This window comes from Amyelois transitella, chromosome 5, assembly GCF_032362555.1.
Source record: "Amyelois transitella isolate CPQ chromosome 5, ilAmyTran1.1, whole genome shotgun sequence".
NCBI classification, from domain to species: Eukaryota; Metazoa; Arthropoda; class Insecta; order Lepidoptera; family Pyralidae; genus Amyelois; species Amyelois transitella.
In genome coordinates, this window is record NC_083508.1 from 7,957,874 (window position 1) to 7,980,122 (window position 22,249).

Here is a 22,249-nt window from a genome sequence, read left to right on the forward strand (position 1 = left end):
GCAGTAATATAAGTAAAAATATTGTTCTGTCGGTAATTTTAACTTGAATTCAAAATATAAAATATACATAAGTATAATGAAACCCAGTCTCTTAATTTATACTGTAGTGAAACCTTGAGACAACATCTGTCTCTCTGTTTAATTGTGTACGTGGCTAGGGTCGTATAGCTGCTTTATCTCAGAATGCTCAACACATGAAATACCGTTAGTCTTTAATAATAGTTGTCCTTGCGAGGATACCGTTGTCGGCTATGGACACCACGGCCTCTCATGCCCTAGGAGTGCCGGCCGATTAGGGCGCCATGCCGCCCTAAATGATATAATCCTCCGTGCTCTTGCCACCATCCATGTTCCAGCCGTTCTAGAACCAAACGGTCTGGCTCGGGATGATGCCAAGAGACCGGATGGTATGACTTTGGTACCCTGGAGATTGGGGCGGCCTTTGGTGTGGGATGCTACTTGTGTCGACACACTTGCGCCGTCTCATCTTCAGTTTACTAAATCTAAGGCCGTTCTGCTTCAAATGAGGCAAAAAACCTCAAAAGGCGCAAATATGTAAATATCGGGATCAAAGTTTACATCAGATGGCAAGTGTGATAGTGATATTGAAAGGAGAGTGAACGCGGAGAACATGGTGAATGGAGCTTTGCATGCCTTTATGAGCAGTCAGAAACTATCCAAAAAGGCTCGACTGGCTGTGCGCAGGGGCGTGTTGGTCCCGACATTAATGTATGGGAGTGAAAGTTGGGTATGGCAAAAGAAGCACGAAAGCAGAATAAATGCAGTGGAAATGAGAGCGTTAAGGAGTATGTTGAGTGTGAAATTGAGTGACCGGATAAGGAACAGTGTGATAAGGGAATGTTGTGATGTGAAAGAAGATGTAGTTACAGGAATAGAAAAGGGTATGTTGAGATGGTTCGGTCACGTGGAGAGGATGAATGAAAACAGGTTGACTAAGCAGATATACATGGAGAGTGTGGAGGGAAAGGTCGGGGTGGGAAGACCTAGACGTACATATCTTGATCAAATTAAGGACGTCCTGGTAAAGGGTCAAGTCAAAAGTACCCGAAACCGCCGAGCTTGCATGAAGAGAGTTATGAATGTAGATGAAGCAAAGGAAGTATGCAGGGATCGTGGCAAGTGGAAAGAGGTAGTCTCTGTTTACCCCTCCGGGAAAGAGGCGTGATTTTATGTATGTATGTATGTATTTAGTTATCGGTAATATCTATACTTTTGAACCTTTTGGGGTAGAAATTCTGGGACCGGGGGGCCTATCTGCCCATCAGCTTTTCCGACAATTGTCGAAAAAGCTAATTGAGGTATCTCTTGACCGGAGGGCTGGAAATTATCTGGCTCAGAGAATCAGCTTTGCCATTCTAATTGGCAATGCTGCCAGCCTTCTGGGCACATTCCCGCATGTTGATGCTATGCAAGGACTGTACAATTTATAAATTAAATTTTAGTTTGTAGTCATCTTTTTTCTTTCTTTTTATAAGTAGTTTTAGTTTTAATTTGATTATTGCATTGAATTTGATAATTGTAATCTCTATTATTGTCCTAAGATGATTTTCTTCACTTAGGGTTATTCTATTTTTTTTTACATAATAAATGCGAAAGTTAGTCTTGAGTACCACTGCGTAGTGAAAACACGTGTTTATTCTAACCTATTTCAGACTTTTTCAAGTTTAATAATAAAAATGTTAAAAAAAACGCGCTAATAGTACACTACCTCAGAGGTGGCAAGGAAACGGATGCATATTATGACGCTTGCAACTTTTTGCATCGTTATATCACAGAAACGGTAGCTTTGTTGAAAAAAAATATTGATACCTTTTTTAAAGATAACTTTATGATCTACAATTTATGTTTGAGGTAATTTTCCGATTTGAAAAACTTACCGTTTTAAAGAAGATTGCGATACACCCATTTTTTACCTTTGACCGTGAGTAAATTTTTTTCCTTAAACCGGAATCATGGGGAATTTTGAAATAATGTTTTTGATTGTGTTTTAAATAATTATACTCATTTTCAGCTTGATGGGAATTAATGTAGCTATGTAGTATTTTTTCATAGTAATTAGTAGCGGCCCGCTTGTGCAGCAAACGGTTCAAGCCAAAGCCGACTTTAGGCGCTACAGGTTACGGCGCTAAATCCACTGCGGGTAACGCAACGTGTGTTCGCGGTTCTACAGAACAACGTCTATGGATAAACTGAAAAATTAAGATTTTTTTTTCTTCGTATTTTTTCGGGATAAAAAGTATCCTATTTTACGCCCAGGATAATAAGGTATAATTATACCGAGCTTCATCAAAATCGAACCGTTAGTTTTCACGTGATGCCTGAACATACAGACAGACAGACAAAAATTTTTTTAATCACATTTTTGTGTTTGGTATCGATCCAGTAACACCCCCTGCTATTTATTTTTTCAATATTTTCAATGTACAGAATTGACCTTTCTACAGATTTATTATATGTATAGATAGATATAGATAGATGATATAACTAATTGTAGAAATTACAATATTGTATTGACCGTTACACATAACTATCTTAATAAGAAACCAGAAAACTTGATAGACAAAAAGGGATGATAAAATAATAAGAGTACAGGATAGACACGTTCGTTTTTTATGAAATAATCCAAGTTCAGGAATAAGAAGGAACAATAAAGTTGAAATTATTTTCCTTTACCCGTTTATATGATTTAAGATAAACTGATTTACTCGTAACATGCCGCATGGTTCCCGGCATCAATTAAAAAAAGAATAGGACCACTCCATCTCGTTCCCATGGATGTCGTAAAAGGGGGTAAGGCTAAGGGATAGGCATATAAACTTGGAATTCTATTAGGCGATAGGCTGGCAACCTGTTACTATTTGAATCTCAATTCTATCATTAAGCCAAACAGCTGAACGTGGGCTTTTCACTGTTGGCTGTTGGCTCAGTCTAACCCGCAAGAGATAAAGACGTGATAATATATATGTATGTATAATTTAACATGTTTATTTTAAGTCAAAAAACTTATTTTCATCGATATCATTATATTTTCACGAAATTAATCGTCAGAGATTGAAAATAACATGAAAACTTTAATCTGCTCTCTTTATTTTGTGGGCAAGTGCACTTAATTTACAAGAACAAATCGTTATGACATGCATAAAACAATTACATTCGCGAATCGGTTCTAACTAGTTATAGACCATGGTTAACATTAAGTGATATTGTTTCTACTCTTGCCAATTAAATACGAATCATATAATAATGTATTAATTTTCCTTTTTCTATAGGACTAATGGCACATTTAATTTTCCTTACTAACGTAATAATATAATTATAATAATTAGTTGAAATGATATATACTTGCTTCCTTCGATTTCATGTTCAAAATACCAAGCCTGCACAAGTAAATTGTCTACGGAAATTTGGAAGAAGTATCTTTATACTTAGATACTAAAAACGTTTTGATAAGAAAACATAACGACTTTGAGCATCGAACTCAAATTTTATACAATGCGTTCGATAGAATGTATTTATGTCAGAAGTAGAAAAAATATTCAACAACATAATTTCAATTATTTGCATTTTATTTATATGCTGATCCTACAGAGCTACGAATGTCTAAAAAAAATATTTATTTAATTTTAGTAGAAAAACTAATCGTTAAACCATTTTTGTAACAAATTTATTACAATTAAATCGAATTACTGTATGAAATTCATTGACGTAAATTTTTTTCTTTGTTTCTCAGAATTTCTTGCTGATTTATGATGAGTAGCAAAGTTCCTAGAGTTGAAACTACTGGAATACTGTGATATAATACCTTAGCACAATATGTTTTACACATTATTAGTCGAGGTCGCCTCTCCTTGGATGTTTATTGTTTTTTCTTTACTTCGGCCGAAATTCAGGAGCGGTTCACTTTGAAGTAACCCTCAGTTAGCGAAATATTTACATTATACGTCGGATAAAAATAACTGTAAGTCTGTCGACTGGTCATTACTTACTATAATGTGTATTGAAAATAAAATAGAACAGATTATACAAATTAAAGTTTGATGCAATAAAATTATACTGTGAAGAGCTTTTAGCTTGTGATATTTAAAATAAAATCTTGCTCCTGTTTTTAGCAACAATAACAACAAAAAAACCAATATTGATTTTTTAGCTTTTCTAGCCCCGCTCTCCTGGTATAATATAATTAAACTTTTACCTGTAGAAAGTGGTCGGAACTGACTTATAGGAATTAAGGTACTAACCTTTTAGAAGTTATCATGCAAATTATGACAAAGTTGTCGTAATGTGACTTGTAATTGATATCAATCTTATATTAAACACATCGCGACAACATAAATTATAAACACACAATGATTTATAATGATGCATTGGTAGTGTGTCGAAATAGTTTTAAAAGATGGTGTGGTTTGAACTTACGCTTTGAATAATGTTGTTAATTTATATCGTACTTATGTAAAGAATAACATACGCACTAAGATTCTAAGCGTTTTCACTTTACACTCCCATACAGTACGAAAAGTTCATAAAAGAGTTATAATCAGTCCTATAAACATTATTAATACATAATGTCGTTCAATATTAATTACGATAATCAAAGTTCAGACTTACAACACAATATAATTAAGTATACTCGTATAGTGACGTGGAATACCATTATTTGGCGGCACCTAACTGTTATCTATTTTATTTCGGAACGTGGAAAATTGTTCAGGAAACATCGCAATTATTATTTAAGTGACATACGACTGCGCGATTTCAGTTGCCTCCGTTCGTAACAAACTACAACGGTGGACTAAACGAAAGAAGAAGGATATATTTAAGAAAATAATATTTAAGGTATCAATTTATGACGGATATAGGTTGTACCTATCATCTATCTGAATCTCATCAGAATGCCGCAACAGCAGCTCACTATGGCCTTCGAGTCTTTTCGAGACTTGGCACTATCAACCACGTAAAAGATAAAGACGTGATATATCTTTAATTTATAACTCATGTCCTCGTGTCCAAATTGGAGTTACTTTTAGTATTTTCGGGTGACCGCCACACGACTTCCCGTACTGATAATGCGTAGCTCCCGGTATCCTCAACGTTTCCGGAACATTTGCGCAATCACGTGGACCTTCAAACAATGCCAGCAAACAGTTGTTTAACAAGAAATTTGCGTGATGAATTTGGAATCCCAAAGTCTGTGCTGGTTCAAAATTAAACTAATTTGGTATAGAAAGGACATTTTTTTGTACTGTTTTTTATTTATTTAGTTTTTTTTATTTATGAAGAAAGCTCAATTGAATTATCTTCTATTAGGTATATAAACAGAGTCTAACTCGACAACCCCCGCGTAAATCGAAAAGAGTGAAATTCCCCTCTTACTCGTAGACACCCCTATACCTAGTCCACTCAAAGGCCCTACATGCGAAGCTTCCAATTTCAAAACCCAGTTTGGGCTCTGCATTTATATGTCAGTCAATTTTAAACATAAAGATTACATCTTACCCATAAGTAAACTTACTACCTTCTGCATATAAACTTCTCTTATAATATACTTAGTATATGAATTCGATGTAAGTACAATTTAATATTCCATTAACAATTCTCTTTATAAAACAAAACGTATATTTTGAATGGCTTTGTTCAAGCATTGAAATATTTATCTCCTAATTTACATAATGGAGCTACGAGCAGCGCAGACTGCTTGGAGACCGAAATTTTCTAAATTCATTAAACCTTTATTTCTACTCGAAATATCATTTTATTAATTACATATTACTTGGCCAGAAATATCATATTACAGATTTCAGTGAGCAGAATTAAGCAATATTCTAGAAGGTCAAATAATTAAGAAGGTAATTTCCTCAAAAAAATTTTTCAAATAAAGACTTAAAAGTCTTCATTGATGTTAACTAAGTTTTATTTTAAATTTAATTCATATTTTAATAACATCTTCAAAAATACCAATAATATATATAATATAAACATTAAATAAAACATGATAACCGCACGCGGCTAAAACATGGGGAAACCACAGAATACCACTTGCTCATAGAAATGTAGCTAACATCCTTTAAAGTTGTGACCAACATATTTATCACTTCATGAATAAGATGATAAATGTTCGAATTTGATTAAAAATGTTGTAAACCATTGTAGGCTAATAATATTCATTACGACCTTGATGCCATGTGGTAGTTCGAGAACTGAGTGTTTATTGTGTGAAAAACATGTTCTTGCTCCTGGTGTAAATCCTGGATACATCCTGACCTCTCTGGAAAGGAACCCATGCGTTTTTTGCCAATAAATAACTCCCGCCCTTCTGCTTTCTTTCCCATCGAACCTTTGCAGGGAAACCTAACATATTGAATCATAATTAAAATGTACTAAACCATTGTCAGGTATTCACTCCGACCTTGATGCCATGTGGTTGTTCTAGAATGGAGTGATAATTATGTTTAAAGCGTGTACTAAGTGTAATTGTATCTAGGTGAGTAAATGATCCCGACCAGCGACAGCGCAAGGCCGCGTGTAGGCTGATGGTCTGCGTGCTGGCTGGCGCCAACTACTGACAGTTCCACTATAGGTATCATTTAAATTTTCTTGCTAAACTATCATTATAATAGTATTGTCAGCCTCAACGTTGAGGTGGCTTGATTGAATCCCAGTCGGGGCAAGCATGATAAAAAACCAAATATTTTCTTCTTGGGCTTTCCACCTAATTGTCACTTTGTTATTCCACAGATCAGAAAGGCTTCTAAATAAGATAGATTAACAGACTTAATATCTGAAAAAGATCCTTCTGAGGACTACAAAATAAAGGACAGCGGCTAGACCTATATACTTAGTTTGAAGTGCTAAAATAATCCTGACGAAACTTCTGAAAGGCTCTGCAATTTGTATAACACCTACAACAATTGTACCTAACTAGGGGACGAAGAAAACCCTGCATCTGAATAAAACTAGATTTTTTTGCATCATAGCAAAACATAATAACAATGTCGATGATGTGTGGCGTATAAAAAATACGCGCTGCTAGAACAACCGGTGGAACCACATACCGCGTGCCGCACGCTCTGGGCAAGGCCTCGGCGGCACCTGCGCGCGCGCCGGCCACGACGCCCGCGTCTCAAGCGCCGACTCCGACGAACACCCGCCGGCTATGACAACCGCAAACTTTCACATTTGGACAAATCAAAGTACATCGTGGAGTTGGAACTACTCAGCTAGTAGCTGTAAGTCTATCGACTTTTTAAAAAGCTGCTCGATAGTTTTAAAACTTTCGTTTACTTGGAATTTATTTTATGGTGTATCCAGTTGTTTGTTAATACGAGTAGTTTTACTGTAGTGAAGAGTGTAATGGACTCACTAAGACAATTTAATGTTAATTTACATGTAAATATTTTAAAAATATTGTAAGTAGGTACTTAATTCTCGGTAGTATGCACGATTTAATAGCAGCGCGATCATTAAAAGTAGGTAGGTACTTACTAAGCTTAGTAATTTACTTGTACTATAAAGTACTCCAACAATTTATGAGATATTAATAGACTGAAGGGCTGTGACAAAAGTTACTAGTGTAAAATTACTAAATTTATCATACACCTTGCTTGCACAAACCTCTCCGTAACATTGGAAAGAAAATACCTAATTCAAATTAAAAGCATGATTGTGGATGAACAATTGCTTAACTCATGTACAAAATATTACCAATTTTTCTAGTATAAATTGTATGATTGATATAACTAACAGAATTACTTTAGAGAATTTGGGCTAGACTTCTAATAGAGGAAGAGGTCTGAATGATGTTTTATGAACTTTTGTTTATATGTTTAAATCTAACCATAATAATTTTCGCAGATACTGCCACAAGAAATATGACAAGAAATTTAGTAATGTCAACGTAGGTGAAGTTATTTTTCAACCCTATAGCGTGGTGGATGTGTCATCGTTGGGGGAGGTCTCAGGCATACACGGGGTAAAAACACTAATTACGATTTAATAGCTTGTTAACGAAATTGCTTGTAGTTCAAGGAATTTTGTAATAAAACCATTCTGTCTATTTCTTGTGGATATCATATATAAATAAAAAAAAACAATATGTTTCAAAAGATTTAAATATTTTCATGCGTTTTCACACACAAATGTTGTTGCCAAGTAAATTCTTATAAGAAAATTTATGAATTGGTATCGCATAAAATCTGATAGCAATAAATAAAGCATGTTATGAATGCAAATGTTAACAATAAAATTGAAGCACCACTTAATGTTCCACAGAAATTTATTGAATCGACTACGGTTATACATGCATTCATGCATACTTAAGATACATTTTAAATGGAATGTTGAAAACAAACTTAATTATGGAACCTATTTTGACAAAAGTTTCAGGAGAAACGAATCTGCTTTTACAAATGCCAATCTATTTTGTAAAGCACACAATTATGTAATAAATGTTTCAGCTCAAATTAAATTGATGACACTGTCATGACAATAAAAAAAATTTACTTGTCAAAGGAAAATTTCAGGTCTGTACTGCGCTCTCGCAACAAATTGCGAGCAATTACAATACCGCGTGTCGATGAACGACCGAGGCAGCTATCTCAATAAAATGCGGTGCGCGGGAGCCGACAGATGCTATCAATCGGCTACTGGACTCGAGGTACCCCCAGGTCAACATACCTCACCACAAAACCTGCCGCCAGCGTAACATCTAACATCATTTCAATAAATTAGATCCGCATGCAAATCAACCGACGTACCTAGCCCACTTTAGCCGTAGATAAGCTGTCCAAAAAGATTGATAAATCATAAAAATTCCATCAGCGCACCGGTGGGACCGTCTCCCATGGTCGTTATGTGGCACGCGCCAAAAAAGCCCATTAGGTAAGCAAATGTATATTTTAATTCAGAATAAGCGATAAATCTCGTGATGGGCTTTCGAATTCCGCGCAAGTCATCCGACGAGGTGAGATCGGCTGGGAAATACCACATGATATACGGTACATACATATACAGCCTTAGTTACATACATAGTGAATGCAGAGACTATGAAACTTATCAGAATTTTATTTATGGTTTTACTACACTTACATTCGCATTGCTAAGGAAGTCTTAAAAGAATGTTAGAAATAATAATAAACGCATAAAGGCTATTAGAAACAGTTGTGTTGGATTCCTAAGCTAGCAGTAGTGGTGCAAAGGTTCCGCATTCAGTTTTTGCTGCGGACGCGGGCGCCGCTAGAGTTGTCGACGCATGCGGCATGCGCACTCTTGTACTGCTCTCCTTAGCACTCGATTTTGGTCCCTAAGCTTAAAATGTTCACTCCCTGTTGAACGACTACTTAAAGCTGCAAACAATTTGAGATGATTTTGAAACCACTGTCTAACAGTAAAAATTGTTTACAAATTTTGTTCATAAAATGACGGATCTCTCTCTGGCTCGACTGAAAAAGTGTTTACGGATATTCGGCAGGTAATGGCATGTTTAAAGGTGACGATCTTCGGGATAAACAGGGATTTGCACCCTATGCCTCCATACATATTTTGACCCCACATAACGTTCTCTGTCAGACCCAATGGTTGACTGGTAGATAATGCTTCTAGCGTTAAGTCCGCCAATTGTGCTATACATTTGTATTTTGTGCAATGAAATTTAAATAAATAAATAAATACAATCCTCTTATATCACATAGGCACACCGTTACTTACACAACAACGAACAATTTCAAGTGGCTATTCAGTCTTCTTGAGCATTTAATTTGTGATTTTTATTACTCGCCATCGAAATATAAATATTTACACGGACAAGCGGCCATAACAGGTTATTCTTCTTGTCTTCCGAAGGTATGTCGAAAACGTCATACAGTTGTATTATCAATTAGCACTTATCAATGTACATTCTAATGCTGAATACATGTCTCCTATGGAATATTGAAGACATAAAAATATACCAATAAAAGAAGTCATTCAGATATAACTATTGATTTTCAAATTTAAAAAAAAATAGATAATATTAGATAGAATTAGATTTTGATGCTTATGAAGAAAATTTCATGAAAAACACTAGAACTTCCCCAATTTGACCAACGTAGTTATTTTCGTCAAGTCTCCCTCTTTTAACATTTCCATTTACAAATCTCATGTTATTTTTTATTTAGAGCCACATAATTAAGGTCAATTAATTAAGAACACATGACTTCACGCGTTAATTTAACTAAATCTACTTGGTCTCTTTGTCCCTGTAATGAATTGAAATACACTTATCTTATTTACTTTATCGTTTTACTTCCTAAAGTCACAGATCATCGTGGCCATAAAATTGTAATTCATGTGATATTCTGACCTTGTGACCGGGAATTAGCTAGCAAATAATTAGTGCGCATCTATTACAGTATGTTAATATATAAATGTGGTTTTATGATATTTTTTCTGTAATAAAAACATTGAAATTAAATTTATACTACATACACACACTCAGGTCATTATCTCTTACAGGGTAGCCAATGCCAACAGTCTTGATAATACTCCGAAAGGCCACGTTCAGCTTTATAGCTAATTTATGGAATTAAGATTCAAATACACATACCTACTCTATCTATATTGTTTTGTAATTTTAACATGTGAGGCATTTATTGGAAATTTATAACGAAATACTATTTCAGAAGTACCCATCCCAATGAATTCAAATTAACCACGTGGATAACACTAAAAGTGCACATAGAAATATATATTGTATTTTTTCATTTTGCATTGGCGTATGCTCTTATGATAGAATTTAAACTAGAATATAGAAATAAATAATAATACATACATACATATGGTCACGTCTATATCCCTTGTGGGGTAGACAGAGCCAACAGTCTTGAAAATACTGAATGGCCACGTTCAGCTATTTGGCCTAATGATAGAATTGAGATTCAAATAGCGACAGGTTGCTAGCCCATCGCCTAAAAAAGAATCCCATGTTGGTAAGCCTATCCCTTAGTCGCCTTTTACGACATCTATGGGAAAGAGATGGAGTGGTCCTATTCTTTTTTGTATTGGTGCCGGGAACCACACGGCACATAAATAATAATCTACATACTTATAAACTAAAACCCGTAAGATAAATTCACATTGAGCCCTAAACTGTCTGTAATTTACGTAATAAGTATTGACGTGTGAATCTAAAAAATATAACATTTACTTATACGGTAGGTACGCTAATCAAATTACTCCTCATTGTCTAGGCATGAGTTTTGTGAGTATGTAATGTATGTATTGTCACACGCGCCTCTCATAATTATCATTCTTAGGTCACATACATAAAAAATACTTAAATCAAATTTAAGATATTTTGAAGACAAATAGCTTATACATTTTTCATTCCATTAAAATATAAAAGGAATCATTACATGAATACAAACTGTAGTTGGCGGATTTGTATTATATTAAGAAAGCAGCAAACTTTTTGCATGCCTACGAACGTATTAAAAAAAACAGTGGACTCTGTGTACCCCGCAACAATTGACATGATTATATGAGTTAATGAATTAACTAATAATAATAACAAACAATACAGGAGTACCTCCCTAATATTTAATCGAGATATTCGACTACTTATTTCAATTTTTAAACATTAGTTTCCTTATAAAGGCGTCCTAAATCCATTTGGTGACAGTGGCTACCGCTCAGGCATACAAATATACTTAACCAAAACGAGAAACAATTACGGAGGTCATCTTCTATAATTCACACCTCGACTCCATGACACTTACCGCGTGGAGACAATTTTTTGTTAGCTAACGCAGACATTCTTATCAAATCACGTAATGTTCATGTCACCAATATTATTTTATACTAGTATGCTGCATATTATCCAATTTATTTTCTGCGACCCGAGGCTTCGATCTCGTGGAAATTTCGGGATGCATAGTACTTCACATGTTAATGTAGGTTATAGTCCAGTCGATTTTTCGTTAAAGAAAAACAAAGACACATCCACACAACTTAAGCAATATTTATAAAAAGAAGGATAATAGTATTAATTGTCTTGTTCGTATTACATTTGAAAAAAATCGTTGCATGTACTTAGTCTATGTAAAGCTAAGAAACAAAAAGAACCTGGCCGTGTTTCAATTTACCACTCATAAAATTCAATTAAGTAATTAGGCATATAAAATTGTTGATAAACAACTTCTGTACAACTGAAGTTACTATCCATAGTTACAATATGTTATGTAGATCTGTTACTTTTGAAGTGTAAATTCCTACGAAAACTGAAAAAGGCTGTTTAATGGATAAAGTATATAAATATATTAATCAAGTTTCAATTATAGGTACTTGAAGTAACACACTAGATTCAAGATATTAATATGACGATGGTTTGAAATAATGTAGTCTAGAGTAAGTATATTTTTTTGGCGAGCTTTAATGGTAAGTTTTTGTGAAAATTATCGATTTAAAATATCCTAAGGTGATATAGTAATTTGAAAATGTTTCTAAGTTATAGATTTGAGGAAACCTTCTTAATTAATTGTTATTCCTCACAAATATGTATTTTGGATAATATATATTTCGTACGTATAGAGACAATGACTCTTATAATTTATTCGCATCGCAATTAGTAATCGCTTATGATTTTCGCTTGTTGTCCAAACTAACAATTTGTCGTGATGTTTCTTATAGCATTATTATGTAATACCCATAATAATGGCACAAGAAACATCACGATAAAAAAAAACATATACCTACCACCACGGCGGGGTAGGCAGAGACTTGCCGCGATTTCTACGTAATTCTTTAGCTTCATCCACACACAATTAATATTAGGTGAGTAGTTTCAAAATGTTTAATTTATCATCGTTCGGCATATTCTTGGAAGCTCGAGATAATACTTATATCTTATAAACCATTGCCTACGTTTTAAATAGAATCTTAGTCATAAACTCCAAGGCAAATATGAAAAAAGATAACTAGCCATTTCCAAAGAAACGTAATAGTAAAATTTCGAAGTTTATCACTTTAAAATGATGTCATTATTGAGTCAGGACATAAACCATCAGATTTGCAAGAAAACATCATCAAAATTTGTCACAATTACAACGGGTGAAGAAATAATAAATGTAAATCTTTTCTTTTCTGTATCTATTTCCATTTCCATTTAATACAAATATCCATTGCACCATAATTATGGATGATCCCGGAACAAGTAGGATTTTTATACAGAAGGTTCTTAATCATGATGATGTTTATTTAAATAGTATCTAATTGCTTGTCTCGCTCTAAATTGTGGTTTTAGCCAGACTCATAAAAACGTAAATTTTTGGACACTTCTTGTAGCATTTAATTAAACCCTTGAGAAAAGCTCAGGTCTGCCAATGCACCAAACATCTAACCTCCGCAATCATTGAAGGGAAAATCTAATCCATAATGGATTTTGGTAACACAATACTCATCCAGTCATCTAACGATATCCTCATTGTAAGAGCATTAGACTAGCAGTAAACTAATTAAGAGCCTTGACATACCTTGATCAATTCAACGACGCTTCAATAAAAAGTCACATAAAATGATTGAAGAATATAAAAATTAAGCACAGTATTACGCATCTTCTCCGGGAAAGAAGAATATGCAATCGATGTATGTATACTTTAATACGACACTCCTTTAGATGAAGCAAAAGAAGTATGCAGGGATCGTAAATAAATTGAAAAACGTAATCTGTGTCTACCCCTCCGTGAAAAGGTTGTGATTTTATGTACGTTTGTTTGTTTGTTACCTTGCAGGTACAGTTGAAACAGTTGCTCCAGTCGTGCTCCAGCCTCGCGTCCTGAAGACGGACAGGCTCGCCTTCGTTCGAACAGGGTGCACGTTCTCCTCCTGAAATTGTTACAATATATTAAAACCATAAACTAAATCAAATATAAAATACACAAAAAAAATGTAGTATTCTATAAGAAATTCAATAAAATCACTTGTAACTGTGTACGGTACAAAAAAAATATATCATTAAATTTTAGTTATAAATCCTTGTAACATCCTGTCTGAAGAGCCGATTTGGATTTATTTTAATTTATAATAACGACCAAAATTTCAATTTTGATTATACTAAACCAAAATCCCAAACCATAACAATTGAAATTTAAATTTCAGAACATACCTATACACCTAGGTATAGCATGCAGAGATCGTGGCAAGTGGAAAGATTTAGTCTCTGCCCACCCCTCCGGATAAAAGGCGTGATTTTATGTATGTATCGAACATAGACTTCGCATCACATCGTTGTTGCGAAACAAAGCCAACCTATAAGCCACTTTAAATACAGCATACATGCACCGAGGCACAAAACAGGTAACTTGGTTGTGCAGAATTGCATAAATAAACCAGCAAGGTTTACCTGCCGAGCCGCCAGGTGCCCTCCGAGTGACCACGGACTGCGGAGGAGTTTGCGGTTGGTGCAATATGCGTGGGAACATTTACTGTCCTATATAGCAATTCAACGAGCAACGCACTTTGAGCTGAGTTATTTACGACGGTTAGATAAAGTGTAGGACCAATATACGATAAATGCATCCTTTGGTTATCGAAGGAATAATAATGAAAAACCGCACCTTGCTTCTAGAGAGTTGAAATATTGTTGATCGTAAATAAAAAGCTTCATCAAATACATTTTTCTGATTAGCCTGAGTCTTAGATGTTTATCCAAGCATAATACTCGTACCTACCTATCTCTTTACAAAAGTCTCAAACTTACTTTAAAGCTAACTCCTTGTCATTTGTAAATATATATAGTCACGTCTATATCCCTTGCGGAGTAGACAAAGCCAACAGTCTTGATAGGCCACGTTCAGCTGTTGGCTTTATGATAGAATTGAGATTCAAGTACCTAGTGACAGGTTGCTAGCTCATCGCCTAAAAAAATGCCCAAGTTTATAAGTCTATCCCTTAGTTGTCCTCTACGACATCCATGGGAAAGAGATGAAGTGGTCCTATTCTTTATTCTTTTGATGTCGGGAACCAAACGCCACGAGCTATTATTAGTGAAATTTGCCCGTACAAATTTATTTATTTTATTCATTGATTTTATAACTTTGATGGTGACGTGACGCAACGTGACGTTGTGATCACATATGATAACGAAACTATCTTCATCCGTAGAAAGGCATTTACATAAGTACGACAGTTATTGTGTTCACTGCAAAATAACGCAAATGATGACACACATTTCATACGTCACCGCGTTGTAGTATGAGATGGCCTACCTCGAAAGCGGCCATACACATACCGACGTCAAACGTGTCGTCGACTTAGACGTAGCCGACTGATCGCGTTATTACCTTGATTGAGATCTACGGATCCGCATTCTTAATACATACTAGCCATCTCTGGCGCCAGCGGCCGGTCCCACCGTCCTGCGTAAATATTTTGGTAATTAAACTATACTCATTCGTTTTAAGAAAACATTCCTCACATGTGTTTACCTACATACTCATTAATACTATGGAATTCTGTCTCATTTACTGTTGTTTTATCGCAAAATTAATTACATACATTATCTTTATAGACTTAGTAGTAAAGTGATTTATTGCCGTCGAGGGTCTGTTTGAAAATGATAATAAATCCGAATAATCAATCTGCGGAATTGATTTGATGGGCATCATGTTATATCGTTAATAGCCGTCAATTTTCCACTAATAGGCGGATACCGAAGATATCTTTTTCTAGTGGACAACTCATATTTACATTTCAAAAAACCATATGCTTATCTATTTCGGCATAGTAACTAGCAATTTTCAAGGCTAACAAATTTATTAATATCTTGCTGATCTTAGAAATACCAAATTAGATACATTTGGTAGTCATATTGTTCAGCTTTAATAAGTAGCATACATATAAAAACTTTTTGACACATATATTTTTGTTATGTTAATGCAAAATAGTATAGTTTTAAAAAGTGATGTCCAATTACCATTTTAGGGGTAATAAACTTTTACCCTTTATTTCATTATTTTAAGAAACGTCTCGTTTTTCAAATATTATCCGAGAAAACAAAATTAAATTTCGTTAAGTTCAAATATGTTGTTTAATAAAACAAGATCGTTCTTGCCGCGCGCACTTGAAGTATCAATCACAAACAAAAAAGTTTGTCTATAAATAAACTGAAACTTGTTAATTACATATATATTAATAGTCCTAATCATTAGTCTTTACACGTGTCAGGAAGGTCATTCTTGCCTCGGTTTGGATCGGTGTGACCATAACGTCGATATAAAGATCTTCGATAAGCAATTTTATACGAATCAATGTCAACTCTAGACTGTATAATTTCGCTTGTAACTTTATTATTAAATAAAGACAAGCTTTTATATCTCAAATCATTGGTCTTTCAAACGCAGTAGTTCGTTGTTTTTTAAATATTTATCTTTGTAAAGTAAAGTAAAAAACAGTTTTAATTCTCCATAAGTATTAACTTATAAAGTGGCTTACAGGATAGTTTAAAATTATTGATGAGTCTTAAGACAGTCAGAAGAGTCAGAAGACTGACGACTGTTTAACCATAGCCGCGTATATTTGCTATCCTTAAAAATAATTCATTATTTCTCAAATTTAGGAAGTAATTCATCGAAATTAACTTCAGGCAATGAGTAAATAGCATCACACCAGACAAAAGTAAAATATTGCCTTATATCCGTGCTACAAGTCTAAGAAAATGAAAGGTACAGCTATGAAATCCAAAAGCCACCTACCAATTTCAATGAGTATTAAAAAAACGAACGAAAGTCACATAAAACATACTCTACATAAAATGAGGACTATAGAAAATACAAACAGCAGTCGTGAAGAAAGTATATAGAATAATAGATTTTCAGTACGTAGACATTAAGAAACAGAAATTGGCAAACAAAATATTTCACAATTCTAATCATATGTTTTAGGCTATCAACTAACATAGCTTTTATTTAGATTTCTAACAAATTTGGATCATGTACAAAGAACTGAATATTTTGCTGATCTAATCAATCTTAGTTTGGTAAGTTGGTGTTAATGATTTTTAACAAGCAATCGGTCCTACGTTTTGACCAATAAAACCATATAAGAAATGTTTAAACCTCGGTGTTTATCGGTAATTTAGTTAATGACAGCAAGATTACGATAATTTTTCGAAAGTTGCTCCTTTAGGTCACTTTATCTGCAAAGTACGGACGAAATACTAGGCTAGCTGCAACCGTTCACACACTTGGTATTAAGTACCATTAAATATAGCTATTAAGTTCAATGTAATTGCTTCCTGCATGTAATGTGTATGCGTTTAAAACATCAAATTATGACACTTAATTAAATCAGTGTAGTAAGTAGATAAGTTTTCCAGTAGCCTCATGTCATGGCAAATTATAAAATTAATTAGTTTATGAATGTAGTTAAGAAGGTTGATATTTTCTTTTGAGGCATTTTTGTGTTTTTAATTCATTTTCCAATCTCAAGCATAATGCATACTTACAATACAATACGATTGAAATTATATATGTTCAATTGAAATCAAATCAAACACCCGTTCTATCATGCAGTTTTGCAATGAAAGTTATCAATGCGCGCCTCAGGCAATCAGGTTGGTAATCATAAGCCTTGAATGTGATCATGTTCTGTCATGAAATTCATAACACCAAGTTAGCAAGCATTGTATATCTAACACGACACGACAAGGCAGACAACAGCAAAGGGCACGGTTCCCCATGAAGATTACCATGAATCGCAATTCCCTTCCCTGACCCCATACCTACATCATGTTTTCACGGCATTTTTCTTAGATTGTTAAATAAAACAACTCCGATCACAGCAGAAGAAACAATGACAGTGTTGGCAGTTATTATGAGTGCGAGCACAACGGAAGCGCGCCGAGGACGAGATGCCTTCGCATGGTCGCAACTTCTCGCGACGCCGGCACCAGCATTCCTGCCATATTTACTTGGATAACTATGGATGTAGCACTTACTGATCACAGCAGAAGAAGCTGAGACAGTGTTGGCAGGTATTGCGATGGCGAGCACGACAAGGCAGGCGGCGGCGAGGGCGCGGTGCCCCCGCATGGTCGCTACTACTCGCGACGCCGGCGCCCGCCGTCCCGCCTTCCTCGCATCACCCCGCGCCACGCCACAAGTGCGCAACACCTGAAACAGAAGAAAATTATATTAAAAATCTGTTTCCGGGAAATGAAGGAAGTACCTACATATATATGGTCTTTTTCGTCGTCTCCTTAATCAAATTCTATTAGAACTGTTTAGATCATTTGTAAAAATCATTTTTTTCCCATCATCAAATGTAGTAATTTTTCACTTCGTCTCATTCACGTGGATTTCGTAAAAGGGATAGGCTTATAATCTTGGGATACTTCTTTTAGGCGACGCAAGCATCTCAATTCTATCAATTAGCCAAACAGTTGAACGTGGCCCATCAGTCTTTTCAAGACTGTTGGATCTGTCTACCCCGCTAGGGATATAGACGTGATTATATGTATGTTTGTAATTCAATGAAACCAATGAGTAGATTCTTTAAATCTTCAGAATTTAAACAAATTCCACGAAATTAAAAATATCCTAGATTGGTACGTGAGCATTAGGTACTTACGCGTGTTTCAGGAAAAATTATGTCTTAAAGTCGTATGTAATACTGTGATGTAATCACATATTTCATCAGTATATAAATAAATACTCGGAATTACTGTTTTTGGGAAAAACCTTTTTTCTTCAAAACCGTTTAATACTTAGGTAACTTGTTAAGGTTACGCAATATTTATGAGATTAATGAAGATCATGGTAATATAAAAATGTAGGTATGGATCAGATAACATAACAAAACATTTGAATTTATCCATGACGTGATCAATGTCCACAATCCGTACTTAACGGTATGATGTTTAAAGTCTCTTCTCTTAAAAATAAATTATTAATCGGTACGATCGAAGCTGAGTAAGATGATTATGGAATTCTTAAAAATTGATCCCTTTTGAAAATTTTGGTAATAAGGTAACAACATAAGTTTAAGCAAATGAAATATGCTTTAGTGTGTAAAGTATTTTATAAATACTAATAAATTAGCTGTCACGTCGGATGTGACGCGGTGGAGTCAACGGACTCCAAATTGTCACGAGAGTGATAAGTAATTTTATTTATTGCGAGTTTTTGTGGCTATACCTACGGCGTACTATGATACCACAGCCGCAGTAGAATATATGTAATAGTGTGTACACACTAGAAGCACGGCCGGCCGAATGCACGCGACTCCATCGTCACGGCGCCTCTTGATTGACCCTCGATTGACCGCATGTGGATATCACGTTTGGCTAGGGTCGCCAAATTAAGTGCAGTATGAATTTTTTACAGTAAATTTGATGCAGAAATGTATTTATTAACTTTTTCTATTATCCGGCAACAGACACAGTCAAAATAGCTTTATTGGTACCAGCGGCATACTTCGTCTAAACTTTTTGTCAAAATATTAACAATGTAAAAATCTGAAATGAGCTCCAATATAAATTAATCTTTAAACTTATCCTGTAAAGTAGTCACACTGAACATAATTTCAAAATATGTGAAGGCTTTTTCTTCAAAAATAATAGTCAAATCTGTGAATAAAATCTCTAATAATACTAACTTATAACGTGGCAAGTAAACATTGCGTCTCAATAACTACTATGAAGAACTGTAGGTACGGTTCACAATAAAATTACTGTTTTTTTTAACATCAATTTTTTTCTCAAGCAAGAACATGTAAATTATTTCATTATATGACTATATCCAACCTCAATAACGTTATATTTATGCTATAGTTACCTATGTTGTCTTTTTTGTCGACCAAAGGTGAATAGACGAATACTTTTTTAATCGTCGATTATTCATAATATTGATACAACAGTTTGCAAACCCTACACTTGTCCCAGATGACGCAAACATTCGCAGTGCAACGGTACCAAGTAGATACCGAACCAACTGAAGGCATGGTATCGAGTTAGCTTTTTCCTGTGACTTCGATCAAGTTATTTTGGGAATTTTGACCTTATGCAAGGTGCAATTTAGGATATCGACATTCGTCGCCATTCGTCGACATCTTAAATTGCTTTTATTTCAATTCCTACGATTCAGTCTAGTACTTAACGTTTACTTATTATGTCAAAGAGCGTTTTTTCTTTTTGTGACCCTATGTTGTGGTCCTTATACGGTTACATTTTGTTCATAAGGCAACTCTACGTTTGTGAATCCTAATCACAATTGGTTTTCAGTCTTTATTGGTAGTTATTAACGCTGCAATGCAAATTCATAGGTATACCAACGTCATATACCTACCCTAAGTTACATAATTATTGTATTAAAATTCTACTGCGTTGAGTTGTTTACTAATTTGACGTCACTGCGCATGCGCACGCGTTAGAACGTAATCGACTACGTTATTGTTAAGTGTACACAATAAAGACGGGTCATCGATTAATAACAATTTGTTAGTGTTAATTTATTTTCATAACATACAAGTTATGGCAATATCTGCACGGTTGTCAAATGATAGTTTTTTATTAGTATGAACATATTTATTATTACTACTGAACATGGCCTTTCAGTCTTTTCAAGACTGTTGGCTCTGATTACCCCACAAGAGATAAATACGTGACTTTAAGTATGTGTATACTTATTTGTTTAATTATAACAAATGAAGCTTGATTTATAAGAAAAAGAAATGCACCCATTGAACAAAGTTTAACAGGTTTTTTTTTTTAATAGTTAAAATGATATAATAACATTTTCAAAGTATAGTATGATTTGTGAAAAGTGCAATATTGATACAAACATAGGTAGTCACTAGTAGATTGAATTTCGAGTTCAAATAAGTGGCAGTGGCACTAGTCCAGCTCTTCCACCGAATCCCATCTCAAGTTATTCCAATAAATTAATTAGAATTTATTCTAAGAGGATGACTGTTCACGCACCTAATTATTTATTAATTTATTCATAACTAATAAGAGTATTAATGACCTGAGGTGTAGATTTGTACATCGGTTCCAGATGATAGAATGTTGACTGGCGTCCTTAGCTCATTTTTTACAGCATACCGCGCGTTCAATGACCTCCAGTACTCTGATCGGACATATAGAATTTATTCATTAATAATAACAGAGTACGCAAAAAGTGGTTCCTATAAAGTGCGTTGCACAGACGGGCTGTGTATACCTAGTCGCGACTCGCGACGTATTGTCAATTAATCTAGCTCCGGTTTCACATCCTCCTCAGTAATGCGTTACATATTAAATGGTTAAAGCTGATTGTATACTGTACCCGTTTGTAACACAATGGCGACAAAGTAACTAGGTGTGCACGTTCATCTAAAATTTCTTAACGGAATCTTGACACACCTTTTTTGTGAATCAAAATGGATTAATTCATAATATACACTTACTACAGGACATTTAATCAAACTTAAATGATAACGCCAAACGCTTAATACAAAAATGTCCTTTACAAAAGTAATCATGATATGAGTTATGTATTTTAAGCGAAAATTCTAAATGATTTCTAAACTAAATACATTCTCGACTATGAAATATCATTAGGTATCAAAACATATACATTTATATGGTGTCGTTTTCAGCTGTGACAAATTTCTATTGAAAATCTAGGAAAATCTTACCACATGCACGCTACGTGAAATTCCACTCTAAACAACAAACATAGAATTTCTTATATCAATATACTTATATGAATAAGTCACCTTTGTACAAATGACTATTTAAATCACTACTATAATATTATAAAGGTCCCCTATTTTCTTTTTATTCACGCGCTTATCTAGGAAAGTTGCGGACAAATTTTGTTCATATTTGAAATGTCGGAAAGAGGGTATTTTAAGAAAAGTTTATATGGACCTATAAATAATACTCGTGTAAAGCCGGAGCAGGTTGTTAGTTTAAAATAAAAATGAGTCTTGCACAAAAAATGGTTTTAGGAAATACTTTAGTTTAGACAAACAATACAGTAGGAGTGGCACAGCGCCCATGTTCGTCAGATAAAACACAGTAGCCAAAGCAGTCAAACATGGTATTGTTTTATTTTTTGCTCATCGTATTAATTATGTAGTCTTTTATATACTAAATCGATTTGATAAAAGCCTAACAAAAACATTATAATAGCAATTTCATAACGTTATCAGCGCACTGCCAAGTTACTTTAAATGCCTATCGTAGTTCCATTGTCATTAATCATAAGAGGTACTGGAC

General features: G+C 34.5%; 1 protein-coding gene across 1 annotated transcript in view; it reads right to left on the bottom strand.

The window, feature by feature from the left end:
* LOC106131916 (BMP-binding endothelial regulator protein) overlaps positions 1 to 22,249 on the bottom strand; it is a 48,952-nt gene that overhangs the window by 11,669 nt on the left and 15,034 nt on the right. Inside the window, exons 2-3 of the mRNA XM_013331193.2 lie at positions 17,984 to 18,158; positions 13,772 to 13,872 (exon numbers count right to left, since the gene is read on the bottom strand). Of these exons, the coding sequence (XP_013186647.2) occupies positions 13,772 to 13,872; positions 17,984 to 18,077 (195 nt within the window). The 5' untranslated portion in view covers positions 18,078 to 18,158. The remainder of the gene's footprint in view (positions 1 to 13,771; positions 13,873 to 17,983; positions 18,159 to 22,249) is intronic.